At 37.7% G+C, this 15,264-nt stretch overlaps 1 protein-coding gene across 23 annotated transcripts in view; it reads left to right on the plus strand.

The window, feature by feature from the left end:
* Positions 1-15,264, plus strand: part of CCDC171 (coiled-coil domain containing 171) — a 378,190-nt gene that overhangs the window by 133,853 nt on the left and 229,073 nt on the right. For 19 of the 23 annotated variants that reach the window (XR_014265395.1, XM_082467922.1, XM_082467938.1 and 16 more), the window contains 3 exons: positions 11,679-11,785; positions 13,545-13,634; positions 14,481-14,681. Coding sequence is in view for 22 of the 23 variants with exons in the window: in XM_082467922.1 (XP_082324048.1) it covers positions 11,679-11,785; positions 13,545-13,634; positions 14,481-14,681 (398 nt within the window). In the remaining variant the exon portion in view is untranslated. The other 4 variants (XM_082467933.1, XM_082467934.1, XM_082467935.1 and 1 more) reach the window with 4 other exon arrangements.

A 15,264-nucleotide genomic window follows, 5' to 3' on the forward strand; every position in this document is an offset into this window, starting at 1 on the left:
TGGTACTGTTTTATTATTGAGATGTATCATTGTTTAATGGTTTTAGGATCTTTAAAAGTTGTTAAATTATTATCATAGCATATCTTAATGCTTCAATATTCAGAGTTGAATTAGAAAAGCTAAGAATAATGAGGTCATGTCTCCTTTGAGGTTTAAAATTAGTTGATAATAAAGCAACTCATAAGTTATTACTAAACCTATAGGAAAAGAATTGTCTGCAGTGGAAGTGCAGAGTCTTAACCATTGGACTGCCAGGGAAGTCCTAGTAACAATCCTTTTTGAATGTCCTAGTTTCCCATATATATATGCACATCCTATATATTACAGAGAAAGTGTTCCTGGGAAAGGGACTGTGTGCTGAATTAGTGATTTTTGTACTGTTATAGTGGTCTTTGTTTCCATATTGTGCTGGTTATTCACTTTTTACTTGCCCTAGAATCATTCTCCTATGGTCTCTGTTTTGCCTTGTAGAGGCTGACCTCTGTGGACTGCATGATCTGGGCTCCTTTGCCCTCTGGCTTTGGGGTTGGATTTGGACAGTGGGTGCACCAGCAGGAGATTAAGAGGGTGGAGGAAGAAAGGAAAGCAAAGAAAGTCAGGGTGTTTATTTCCCCTGCTCCCTCTGCTCCAGTGCATTCCTGGCAGTGGTTTCATTTTTGGCAGCTACAGCTTCTGTCAAGTTGGGTCCTCTTCCACAGCTGTGGCTTGTGTTGGACTATGGTAACAACATTCCTTCCAGTTGACCCCCTTAAGCCATGGTACTGGTTTTCCAGTCTTGCTGGTTCTTGGTGCCTCATCATATCTTTTTGGTTCTCTTAACCTGTTCAGATTTCTGTAAATATCTTCATTAAATTTTCTTCCAGTGAACTCTTCTGAGTATGCCATTTCTTCCTGCTGATACCCTGATTCATTCACATACCTGCTTCAGACTTGATTTTATTTTTGCTCTTGGCTTCCATGAAATAGCCCTGTATAACTATAATGGACTCCCTTTCTGCTCATACCACCTCAGGTTGGGTTTTTGTTACTTAACAAAGAGGGATATAGTTAATAAACCTTATTGATCAACATTTTATGGAAGCGCCCGAACAATTGAGATTGCCTTACTGCATCAGACCTGGCTTCAGCTACACAAAGATGACCAAATAATTTGTTCCCCTGAAATGAAGTAATTAAAAAACTTATCTTAGGATAATTCAAGGATGTGTGTGTGTGTGTGTGTGTGTGTGAGATTGTTTATATAAACATGTATATATCTTATAGTATATATGTCTTTAAGAAAAAATCTATTTCAAATAGAAATATTCTTACTATGTGATGGTAGCACAGCTTTAGAATTTGTTACAAAATTAATTTTGTTATCTTGGAAAGGGTTTTCCAGAGAGATCCTCTGTTTTGTAGTTATGACAAGTAGGCCATAGTACCTTACTCCCTTTTATTACCTCTTCATACCTTTCAGTTCAATATATACTCTACCTACCGCCCCCGCCCCCCTCCATTTCAGGAAAAATAATCCATGGTAGAAATTTAGAGGGATGGTTACAAATTTTTCTTTTTTTTCTTTGACTTGCTCTTTAAGATGGTAGGAATGAAAGCTAATTTTCTGAATGAATTTTAGTCCAGAGTTGACAGCAGTTGCCAGGTGTTCTATTTCCTGTCTTCTTCAGATTTCGTGGTCTTCTACATGAAGAGATCTTTCTGAAGCAAGAGTAACTCATCAGTTTATCTTCATGTAGCAGATAAGGCGAAGTTTCAGTTAGTCTAAGACATTTAGGAATTTATTTACTTAGAGAATTTAACTTGATCTTTACACCAGAAATCAGTGTGACAGTTTACACCTTGTTTCCTAGTGCCTCCAACACCTCCTCCCCCTCTTCTGCTTCCACCTTGTTCCCCGTCGGTCTCTTTCTCTAAAGCCATCAGAATGAGCATTAGAAAACCTAAATTAGAGCATGTCATTCCTTTCCTGTAAAGCTTGCTGGGCTCTGCGCTTTGCTAAGAGTAGAAACTGAAGTGCGGGCAATGACTTGCAAGACCCTACATGGTCTACCCCTATATTTATCACTTCTTTGTCCTCACCTCCTACTACTCTCCCCATCCCTCTCCCTGTTTGGGCCACTCTGTCCTCTGGCTGTTTCTTGACCATACCAAGCAAGATCCTGCCTTAGGGGCCTTTGTGTTGACCATTGCTTTTACCTGAAAAGTTCCTCACCTAGATATATCAGCATAGCTCTCTTTCTTATCTTCCTTGAATCTATGCTCAAATCTCACCTTCTCCTTGAAGCTTACCCACCACCCAGTCCCATGCTGCTTGCCTCCCTACCTCTCTCTCCCTTTTCTGCTCTACGTTTTATCCCATGGCACTTATTGGTGTCCAAAATTTCTAACAGACTATGTGGTGCATTTATTATTATATCTGCGTTGTCAGGGTTCTCCAGAGAAACAGAACCAATAAGATATATATAGACACACACAAGAGGAGATACATTATAGGAGTTGATGCACATGGTTATGGAGGCTAAGAAATCTCGTGATCTGTCCTCTGCAAGCTGAAGAACCAGGAAAGCCAGTGATGTAATTCAGTCTGAGTCCAAAAGCCTAAGAAACTGGGGGCCACTGGCATAAGTTCTAGAATCTAAAGGCTCAAGAACCAGGAGCAGGATGTCTGAGGGCTGGAGAAGATGAAAATTCCAGCTTAAAAAAAAAGAAAATTTTCCCTTCTGCCTTTTTGTTCTGTTGGGGTGGGAGGAGGAGGGGATAGGAGTAGGGGGTGGATAAGGGAGGCCAATGGATTGGATATCACCCTCCCACATTGGTGAGGGCAGATCTTCTTTACTTAGTCTACTGATTCAAATGCTAATCTGTTCCAGAAACTCTCACAGACACACCCAGAAATAATGTTTTACTAGCTATCTGGGCATATCTTTAGCCCAGTCAAGTTGGCACATAAAATTAACCATCACAATATCCAAGCTCCATGAGGGCAAGGATCTTTGTCTCTTTTATTTACTAAAGGATTTTAAGCAGGTAGAATAGTACTTGGCACAAAGGAGGCACTCGAGTATTTATTGAATATGAATGAATGAAAAAGCATGAATGAATTGATAGGTTGAAGTTCTATTTTAAATTATAGTTTTTGAGGTTGTAAAGGTAGTCATGGAATCTCTTTCAAAATTTTAGCAGCCCTTTGGGTAGTAATCCATAAGGAGTCACCAGGAAGATTGACTTTCCATCTTCATTGGAAAAGATGTACAGTCTTTCATGGGTTATAGAAATGTCACCTTGATTGCCTACTTTTATTAGACAAGGTAGCCTCAATTTACTCAACTAGGGACATTTATTTCCTATTTCTGCATTCTGCTTTCCACTAAAACTGACACACTACAGCTGCTCATATTTCTTTTGATGGAAATTCTTAGAGTGTGTATGGGGAGAAATCCTTTCCCACTTTGAACCCATGTAGTCTTTCTGCCTCAAGTGTTTCTTCTACTATAGTTTTACCTCTGCCTGAGGATGTTAGCAAACATATAGAATGTGACTTTTCCTTCATTAGGTTCATGAAAGAAAGTTTTTCTTCTGACTCAATCTTGGATCCTCCTTAGGGTGCTTGACTTTTGTGTCGACTGAGACAGAGCCCCTCCAACCCTCTTCAACCTTTCCTTCCTTGAGGAAATCATTTGTAATACTCCAGATGTATTCTTTTTCTTTCTACTGGAGAGGCTGAAGCACCCTAGGAAATAATAGCAACAGCATTTGATGCCTTTAGGTATGTGCATATCACCCAGGAATTGGGCAGTTTCAGGGACTGTTCTTAGGAAAATCAGGACAACAAATGGTACTTTTCCTCTCCTCGCTCCTCCTTTCTATCCTTAGTAAAGGATTATTGCCTAGATCTAGTATCTTCTTGAGAATTTTAATTGTCCTTGTGAACCCTGTGGCTGGTACCTTTTAATTAGAGGTTCATGGTTTACTGAGAAGTTGAGGATGCCTGCAGCACACAGGTCTCCTTTGGTGTCACTTGCCAGTTTCTTCTCTCTTGCTTCCCTCACCTCCCAATTCACTGAGGTTTACAAACCAAATGTGTCTAATTCATCATGCTTATAGCTTTGGTTTGTGAAATCCAAAGAAGTGACTGCACTAAGAGGGCTCAGCATTTCTAATGAGATCATTAACTAATCACACAGTTAAGGTGGCTGAGAAATCAGGAGTCCCAGGAGAGGCAGTCTGACTCCGAAGGCCTGAGAAACAGGAGACCCTGGTGTAACTTCCAGTCTGAGGCTGAGTCCAAAGGCAGGAGAAGACTGATGTCCCAATTGAAGATAGTCAGGCAGAGAGAAAGAATCCTGTCTTACTTAGCCTTTTGTTCTATTTGGGCCTTCAGTGAGTTAGATGAGGCCCACCCACGTTGGGGAGGGCAGTCTGCTTTACTCAGTCTACTGATTCAAATGTCAGCCTCATCCAGAAATAGCCTCATAGACACACCCAGAAATAATGTTTAACTGAATATCTGGGCCCCTAGCCCAGTCAAGCTTACACATAAAATTAACCACCCCTTTTTCTCCCTCCTGCAAACCCCTCATAACCACCATTCTACTTTCTGTTTCTATGAATTTGACTACTTTAGGTACCTCATATAATGGAATCATATATTATCTTTTTGTGATTGGCTTATTTTACTTAGCATAATGTCCTCAAGGTTAATCCATGACATGGCATATGACAGGAATTCCTTCCTTTTTAAGGCAAATAATACTCCATTGTATGTATTTATCACATTTTGTTTATTCATTCATCTGTTGATGGACCTTTGGGTTGCTTCCACCTCTTGGCTATAGTGAATAGTGCTTCTGTGAACATGGATATACAAATATCTCTTCTAGACCCTGCTTTCAGTTCTTTTGGATATACACCCAGAAGTGGGATTGTTTGTCCATCAACTTTTATCACAGAACTTGAGTATACTCAAGTGAGAGTCCTGTGAGATGTCCTGTATTCTAGATATACTCTTTCTTACCACCAATTTTCCCTTGGTAAGCAAGACCAATTGTCTTGGTATAGAAGAACCTTCTTTGCTCTTTGGTTTCCTGGCATGAAGAGCCCAGAAATGACCAGGTGACAGTGTCAGCTTCCATTTTTAATGGAACCATTGCTGTGTCCCATGGTGGAAGCATTTCTTCCTTGGGAGTTAAGACTTAGACCAATAGAGCCCACAATTCCTGGGATGGGAAGCAGACATTTCACTGGTGGATCATTAGGTGTAATATAAGCCACTCCCATTTCCAACATTTGATTCCTGGACCTGTGATTCCTGGCTATGGGAGAAACATACCATATATTGATTGCTGACTCAGAGCACAAACTGTATCTTGGAGGATATTATCCTTGTCCCACAAAATGTTGCCATCCAGCCAGTGCTATGAATCTTCAAAAGGCCATTATACTATTCTGTATGCCAGCTACTTCAGAGTGTTGGGAGACATAGTAAGACCAGTGAATTCTATGAAAATGAGCCAATTTCCATACTTCATTTGCTATGAAATGAGTTCCTTGGTCAGAAGCAATGCTACGTGGAATACATAATGGTGAATAAGACATTTTGTAAATTCATGCATGACAATTTCAGCAGAAGTATTATGGTTAGGGAAGGAAAATGTCTTTCTAGAGTGTCTACCTTAGTAAGAATGAGCATTGATTATTCCATGATGGAAATGACTTAGTATAATCAACTTGCCACAAGGTGACTGGCTGTGCCACTAGAGAGTGGTGTCATATCATGGATTCAGTGTTTGTCTTTGCTATTGGTGGATTTGGCACTTAACAGGAGTTGTAATCCTATCAGCCTTGGTGAATGGAAGTCCATGTTGCTGAGCCCATGCATTACCTCTATTCTTGCTGCCATGACTCCTGTGTTGTAGGAGCAACAAAGATGAGCAAGGACAAAGGTGGCTGGGAAAATATGCTAGGTGACATCCACAGAATACTTCATCTTGTCCTCCTGATTGTTAAGATCCTCCTCTACTTAAGTTGATCTGGGCACAGTGACCATCTGGAGAGGTCTGTCCACACACTTTTGCCCAGACCACCTTGTTACCAGTTTTCCAATAATGTTCTTTTCGAGTCCCTGACCATTAGCCAAACTGTTAGCTACTACCTCCAAATTAGTGTATATTTGTACCTTTGGTCATCTCTCATTCCAGACAAAATGATTGTTGGGTCCATTACTGCATACTGGGAGGATTTTTGCTTCACCACCGTCCTTCAAGGCCACCCTTGAGTAGGGCTGTCGTGCCACAACTGTCTACTTTTGAGTAGTATCAGCACATCATACAGAAACATCTATATAACAAGCCCATTCCACCCCCTTCCCCCCATTAGTCAACTGGTTATAGGGAACTTTCCCATGGGTCCAGGGTGTAGGTTAAGAGGGAAGAAGCAATGTAACAAGAATAAGGCCCATGGGAATCTGGATTACTTATTCATGCAACTTACTTGTACCTTCAGGACTTGTTTGAATCCAGTTTTGTATATACCACTTTCACTTGATGATAGAGTGATATCATGCATGCCCAAGTTCATGGGCTGGTGGATCAGACATTTTATGATGGGCAACACAGGTCACGTGCTAAATTGGTGGGCATGAATGCAGTATCTGCTAAGGACTAGTAGCCAGTTGAAAGCTGATTTTCAAGAGAATAGTTATCTGTAGAGGATGGCTTCCTTTGTTCCAAAATCCTAAAAGTTTACACTATCATTCACCTGTAAGGATCTGCCAAACTTGGCCTGCTTAAACTCAAGCAGTCAGGATGATATCATCAACTTGGTAGAGAACTAAGTGGAATACGGGATGTCTTCCAGAATGAAGAGTTGATCAGAATTTCTACAGACTGGATTATGCTAGAGTTGATATAGCTCTGAGGTAGGGCCATGAAGGTAGATTGCTGGCCCTGCAAGCAGAAACTAACTGTTCTGGTGATTTTTACTAAAAGGATAGAAGAAATAGCTTCCTTCCAACTGCCAGGAAATGTATCGATTTGCTCCAACAATGAAACTACATCTTTAACTGCAGCTGCAGTTGGAGTCACATGTGATCATGCTTACAGTAATTCACTATCATTCCTTAAGACCCATCTGTATGCTGCACTAGCCGGTAGATGAGTTGAATGCTGATGTGGTTGGAATCTCCACCCCTTTATCCTCTTTAACAGAGGGGCTAATCTCTTCGGTCTCTCCAGGAATGTAGCATTATTTTTGATTTACTATTTTGGTAGGTAAAAGTTTTGGTGACTTCCAATTGCTTTTTTTCTGTTTTGTTTTCCTCTGTAAATCCCTCACTCCATGGGTCAGGTAACTGCTATGGGCATTGTGCCAGTTTCTGCATTTGTCTTTTATAACAATGCATTCCAAACTGGGGGAATAACTGTGTGGGTTCAGGTACCTACTGGGCCCAGTGGAGATAGACCTTAGCCAAAACTGACCTCTGTAAACTCCTACCTAACTAGTGAACCACAATAGCACATTAGGTCTCCAGAAATGTGTCAGTTCCGATCCAGTGTCCAGTTATCCATGGTATGTGTGAGAAACTCCCCTTCTTCAGTACATGGTCACCCGGGTAAATGGTTGTATGTTTCTTTGAGGAAGGCTAGGAGAAAGATTTACAGTATAAGCTTTTGGCAGTATGTTAGGATTCCTAAAGAGGATCCATCCTCTTTATTCTAGGGACACTGGGTCTGTGAACTAGCTCAAGACTGAGAATTGGTTGAGGGCCAAGACTGTCTTTTGTGTTGATTTAACTCCTAGTTCTGGTAATTAGACCCAGAGCTTTTCTACTTATACAGATCGGGTAACATTCAAGTAGAGTGCCTATTTTAGTCCTAGGAACACCATGATCAGTTAGCCAAAGCCAGCGGTCTCTGTGGGTAAAACCATTTTGTTTATTGCTTTGAATCCACTGCCCATTATGGTAACCATGTACATTTTGTCTCTGAAAATTAAGTGCTACCACTTGGCCTGTGTCACTTGAGATTCCAGCATCCCCACTGAATTCAGGGAACCCAGCTTTGTGGCCCCATTTCCCACTGTTATCCATGGCTTTCCAGCTACCTGGCCTAGATGCTTACTACCAAGCCATACAGAGCTCATCAACGATGCTGAGGCTCCCCCCACCAATACATTTCTCAAACCTTGGTAAAGGAAGTGTTTTTTGGACTCTTCCTGGGGACAGAGTAGGTGGGTGAGCAGAATTTACATGATAAATACTGTCCATATGTTAGAGAAGTTATGAGTCATTTTCCTTAAAAACACTAGAATGGGTACCAGTGTTTGCAAGATAATGAAGATGTTTGTTTATGATCTCAGTGAATAAGACAAGTTAATATATGGAATGTAGTCTGAGTTTGAAAAGTGTAACTGCCAACAAAATGTTTATATTCAGTGCTTTTAGAATGAAAAAAGAATTTTCTTAGTCATCAACGTATTAAATATTTAGATTTTCTCAGGTGAAAAACCCATTTGGATGTCATTTTCTGTGTTTTATTACATGATTAAAAATCAGCATTAAACAACAGGGTTTTCTTTTCTTTTTTTCCGATTTGTTCTGAGGATGAACGTGACTACTCATGTTCTACAACAGATATCTTTTTTTTAAAAAAAGCTCAGTCTTTTGTTTTATAGTCTCTGTCCATTATTTCTTAATAATTGAGGTCTTGCAGGATACTGAAGTAGATAAAAGAATGGTTGACAAGGTGGAGGAAATAGACTCACCTCATTCATCACAACCTACTGTTTCTCCTGTGGAACTGTGGGTTACTGAGGTGATAACACCATCTTGAAAAACAGTGGTTTATTTGAGTCATTTAAAAATATTTAGTTTTTTAGATTGTCCAAAAGGGAACATTTAAATAGAAGGTTTGGGACCTGTTCTTCTTCCTCACTCCCTCCTGTGGGCTACTAATTCAAAGAAAAGATTTGCCAAGGTATATCTCGTTGAAACGTACTTAAAAGTGAGAAAGAGACTGAGACAGGCAGCAGTGATGTGAAAGTATAGGCTGGCACCCATGTATAGAGACACACGTGTATAGGGACAGGGACAGAGAAACTCAGAAGATTTTTTGAGTTGGCGTAATTGAAGTATAAATGACACATCCTGACACATTCTGTTCTTCATTTGGACTTTAACCTTTGAAAAGCTATTTATGACTACTGTTAAAATTTTATTTTATTTTATTTTTTTAATCTTTACTGTGAGGCTTTAGACCATCCACTGATAGTATAGCTTTAATAGTTTATTGTTTTGCGGGCAATAGTGCAGTGATTAGGATATTATTAGGTTAAATAAAATTTTAGTCAGTAAGCTCCTGGGTCCTGAGCGACCCTTTCTTTTTATTTGTAAATATTTTCTTCATGTTAAGGGACCAGTAAGTATTTCTTTTTATAATGAATGTGGGTGGGACATAAGGCATACTTTGTACTTCAGCTGAACTTTATTGTAAAAGCATTTGCAGGCAAAGAAACATTTTTGTGTAGAATATAAGATGTGCATGAGTCAGTAAGGAGAGGGCATTTTGTCTCCTTATTCCTCAACACCCATATTATGATGATTTTATTCTTCTGGATTTCTAAGAGCAAGTTTTCTCCCTTATTGTATAAGCTAAGATTTCCTGGGTGTCCTCGAATGGTTTATTCATGACCTACTTGTGTAGTAGCAGAAGAAAAGAATTATACATTATACTTTTTTTATCTTGTGCAAGAGAGCAATTTTTTAAAAATATATTTGGTAAGACCTTTAATAAAAATTTTAATGAGTTGTCTCTCCAACTCACAGTACTGTCATTACAAAGAGTACTGTCTCCTTCATTTTCACGGCTGAGAGCACTGTCTTTCCCGCCCCCCCATCCCCCACCCCCAGCTGGGATATATGTTGTTTCCATATTACTTTTGGTTTTTAAGTTAATTATTATTCTTCTGTTTAAGAAAATCTAAGGTGTACCCATACTTCAGATAGTGTTTAAATTATACTTTGGTGAATGTAATAAGTTTATTAATAACATTTTGTCCAAAATTAAAATAATAATTATCACTAATACTCTGATATAAATAAAGTTGTTCTGTTATTAACCAAACATTTTTTTCCCCTTTATTCATTCTTTCTTTCCTGTATTACTGCCTTTGTCCCTCCTCTCCCCAAAGTTCCAGCAACTGAATACTTGAAGAATGGATGAATGATCTTATGTAATTATTTGTTTACAATCTTACCTCCTCTTTTTAGACTGTAAATTCTATGAGAACAGAGACTACACCATTCTTATCTACCTCCATGTGCCTAATGCCTAGGATTAATACATAGTAGGAATGCATTAAATTAGTTGAATGAATGAATCAATGAATAATAAAAAAGGTATTGTGAATGCTTCTTATCGATATTAATATTTAGATTGTAAAATATGATAGGGAGAAAATATAGGCAAATAAAAGTAATTTTAGTAAGTATGTTTTAAAATTTGCTATTTAATTTTTAACAGTTAATGAGGAGTACAATAAGCAATCAGTTCAAAGTGGTTTTTGAAACTAAACTTTTGATTATTTTGGATTACTATTTTAAACTACATTTGAGGGACTTCCCTGGTGGTCCAGTGGTAAAGAATCCGCTTTACAGTGCAGGGGACCGGGGTTCGATCCCTGGTCAGGGAACTAAGATCCCACATGCTGAGGGGCAACTAAGCCCGTGTGCACAACTACTGAGCTCGCACGCCTCAACTAGAGCCCGAGTGCTGCAAACTACAGAGCCCACGTGCCCTGGAGCCTGTGCGCCACAACTAGAGAAGAGAAAACCCACAGGCCACAACTAGAGAGAAGCCCACGCACCACAACAAAGAGCCCGCGTGCCTTAACAAATATCCTGCATGCTGCAACTAAGACCCGATGCAGCCAAAAATGAATAAAATAAATAAATAAATAATAAATAAATCTTTAAAAAAAATTAAATAAACTACATTTGACCATGTGATCTTGATTAGCTCAACTAACTCATGGCCTACCTGAATTAAAATGGTTTGAGGGCATAATATGGAAATACTCATATTTTTACAATGAGTGTCAGTTTTAAGGGTTTTAATTGAAACATGATGTGGCCTATGTAGATAATAGTATTTTTATTATTTATTTCAAATTGTAACTTGAGAATTTTAAGGATTGAAGAACATTATTTCCAAGCATAACAGAAAATTATGTGCTCTTGGGTTCAGAAATTATTGTTTAAGAAAAATAGACCTGACTGATCAGAGACACAAGGACCAAAGTAAATGTATGTAGCTCCCCCAAACAGTGTTTAGTATAGACTGTTTATTTAATTGGTGGATAACAGGTGTGTACAAATACTTCAGTTACCTTGGAAATAGGAAAAAAAAAAAAGAGCTTTACTACTAACTACAAGGTGGGCATAGTAAGGTACAAAGTAGCCATAAATTTGGACTTGATATATTATGAACTTAATTTGATCACTTGTTTAGAAAAGCTATTAATACTAAGGCTATACAGCAGTATACTTAGGAGAATAAGATTCTACTCGGTGTATCATGATGTCTTTTCAGCTATATCTAATTGTAATATCTCTGTTACTGTCTGCTTAGCTTTTGTCCCTTTGCGACTTTAACGGTATATTTTCATCCTGTATTTTTCTCTAGGCATCCACAAGGACAAAGATAAACCTCCCAGCTTCTCTGTTGTCCTTGAGAGTTTGAGGCGTACCTTGACAGATTACCAGAACAAGCTGGAAGATGCATCTAATGAGGTAACACTTGCACTGTTTGGCTCCACACACATAGCCTTCGGCCTGCAGCAGTACGTATTACTTGCTTGTTACAAAGGTCAAAAGTATTGGGAATGTTGATTTGACAGCTTCACAGATACAAAAAATAACGAGTTGTCTGTCACTGTTCTTTCTTTAAGTGTGGTCTAAAGTCGGGTCTCACTTTCTCTTCTGTCACACTACTATTTTCAAAGTTATAAAGACTGTCACTTCTTGGTCTTCATAATTTATCTATTTTAATTTAACAAAAGAGCTGTGCAACTCATTTAGTTAACGTATGTTATATTTAAATGTTAATGTGTTTTTATGAAATTTGGAATAGGTACTGGAAATTTAGGGTTTGTCAATATTTTGGCTTAGGAGTTCTGCAAATTGTAGAAGTCAATAAAAAAGAGAGAAATTCGTGTGCATTCTCTAAAGGGAGTAAAGCGTTAGAAGGTTTTAAAAACAAATATCTGTTTGATGTAGCTTGGAGGTTTTTAGTTTCCTGATTGAAAAAGCTCATGCTTTTATTTATCTTCTCTTTTGTATTGTTTAACTTGTGAGTTGATAATTTTCTTGGGTATTAAAATGTTTTATGAATTTGTGCTTTAAAAATGGAAGAGTTTATTTAGTTACATCTTGTTAAATTAGAGAATATGAAGTAACTACATTAAACACAATTAGTTAGCAAAGCAACAAACAGTTGTTCCAACCAAAGACAAGCCACATAGCATGGAATTTAGTGTTTATCCCTTTGTTTATCTGTTTCTTTTATGTAATACAAAGGCCTTGAAACCCTTATATTTTCCATAAGAAGAGGCATATTTTACTTTAGTTTGCTAAGGTGAGTAAAGAAGGAAAAGTGAGTCTTCTTAATGCCCTCTGTAATTGTAATTGTTCAAAAGGCATAAAAGAAAGTGACCACTGAAATAATTAAATTTCTATAAAGAGCAAACATTGCTAACTCTTTCTCAGTGAGACAAGACAACCTGTATTGTTAGTAGTTTATGAAACTCTTCTGAGGCCTAGGTCTGGAAGCTGCGGGGTAACTAGGAACATATTACCCACAGCGAATTGTTATTTGGGAGGATGAATGTCACATGATCCTCAGCACAGTTGAAAAGTCGACTCAGCAGGCTTTGGCTTAGTAATGCGCTTTGTTGTGAACCAGTGCCAGAGACAGCAGTGGGGAGACCAAGGGGTGGCTGCAAAGAAAGCAAAAAGAGCAGTCTGACAGAAAGAAGAATGAACTGTCAAAGAAAATAAATCACAAGCGGAGCAGGACCAACTGATGACCTGCCACAAGCCTTCCCAGTAGGGCAGCATGTGACCGACCCTGAAATTGTCATATGGACTGAGAGACCAGTGAATATTCTCGTGATGTAGAAAGAACAGTCTTCTGGTCTGTCCTTTTTTCTTTCTGTATAGATACCACTGCTTCTGGCATTTTGGTCCAGTAGGATTTTAAGAATAAAGTTATATTTGTTTACAGTAAGAATGAAATCCTTTATCCAGATATCTAGTAAAAACACAATAACATTACCCACATTTTAAGCTTGAATGCTTTCTTTTCTTTTTAGCCATGTGAACTTGGGACAGAAATTACATAGTTAACCAGAAGAAATAATTTTTTAAGTCTCTGGATTACTATAAAAAATTTGTATTTAAGTAATTGCATAAAAAACATTTAAAGATTAGCTTTTGAGTTACCCACCATTGAAAAATATTTTAAAAGTTTACTTACATTTTCTTTCATCAGCTAAGCAACATGAATCATGCTAAGGAAAAGGCATCTAATGAACTTGAGTCTACCAAACAGAAGGTAGAATCTCACACTAAAAATATAAAGGTATTGTGATTTAGAATAACTTTTTCCTTTTTTATTAAGAAACAAATATAATTATTTAGGAAATATTTTTAAGTAGAGATATCTGAAAATATATCTTCCTATTTTTTATGAAGTATGTTTAGATACAATTAAAAATTTTTTTTTGTTGGTCAAAGTAAGAAGAATGTTTTTTCATTAAAAAAATAAAACTTGTTTGGAAATTGTTTTGGTTAAAGGAAAAATTCACTTCCCAGATTTAATTATACTACCATAGATTCAAAAAATGATTTAAGATTTGATATCCAGCCTTAGATACACATTCAACATATTTTACATAGCACATCAGTATTTGGAGTCAGTTTTCATCATTTTGGGGTGGAGCCATTGTTTTTAGTACATCATGCCTAGTAGTGGGCTGTGACCACACCTGGCTAAGGTCTAGGGCAACAGTTTATTTTATTTTCTGTGCTGGTCTTATGTACTACATCTTTGCAAAATTGTACTAATCCAACGTTCAGAGTTGGAATTTTTTGGTGTTGGTTCATGTCGTTTGTCATGGACATACTTGAATAGAATTTGTTAACGGTAAGGAGTAAATAGTTCAGCAGAATTTTATGTCATGTATTTGAGATTTCTATTGGTATTTGGAATGTCATTGGGAAGTAAATGTTCTTATAGTAAATGTAAGAGATTTATTTTAAAAATATTATTTACATGTTATTTAAAAGTTTTTGGGCTACCAAGTTATATTCTTATAATGAGTTGAAAGGAAAGCTCTTTCAAAGAGCTTTTTGGAGTAAGTAATTAACATTTTATATTTAAATGTTATCATCTTCATACAATCTCTTTATTTGGTGTCTCCAACAGGACCTTCAGGATAAATTGGCTGATGTCAATAAAGAGTTAAGTCATTTACGCACTAAATGTGCAGACAGAGAGGCTCTAATAAGCACTTTAAAAGTGGAACTACAAAATGTGCTGCACTGTTGGGAGAAAGAAAAGGCGCGAGGAGCCCAATCTGAAAGCGAGCTGCAGAAGCTTTCCCAGACTTTCCATAAGGATACCGAGGTATTACCTGAGACAAGATGACTGTCAGGAAAGGCCTTGCACTTATCTCAGTTTTAGAAGTTTACATCTGTCAAGTGTCTGTTTTTATTCTTATTTGATTTAATTCAAAAAATTCTTCTGAGCTATTTTGAAATGTTCATGCCAGCTGCAAAATCAGTCATTCCATTACTCTTGTATGATCCTATTTTGCGAGAGAAATAAAGTAGTTTAACCCTTTTATCATTTGTACAAGTTATTTTCTCTATTAGAACATCCGATCTCAAGTAGCTGTGCTCTCAACAGTCCTGTTTACCAATGACAAAATTATTTTTTATTTCAGTAGTTGAGTAGCCTGCCATGGTGGAAAGAATCTTTTTTGTAATCAGAAAGAATTGACATGGATAGAGGTACTTTTATTTACAAACTGTGAATAGGGACAAGCCACATAGCTTGGTCTCTCCACATCTTTGTTTCCTTATTTGCAAAACAGGAATAATATCTACTTTAATAGACAGTCACCTTACTCTTTATAATTGTAGGATATTAAACAAAATTTAGAAAAATACAAGTCCCACAAAGTTAAAAGTTTGTTTGGATGCCCTTG

The sequence above is a fragment of the Balaenoptera physalus genome, assembly GCF_965194825.1.
Source record: "Balaenoptera physalus genome assembly, chromosome: 7".
NCBI lineage: Eukaryota > Metazoa > Chordata > Mammalia > Artiodactyla > Balaenopteridae > Balaenoptera > Balaenoptera physalus.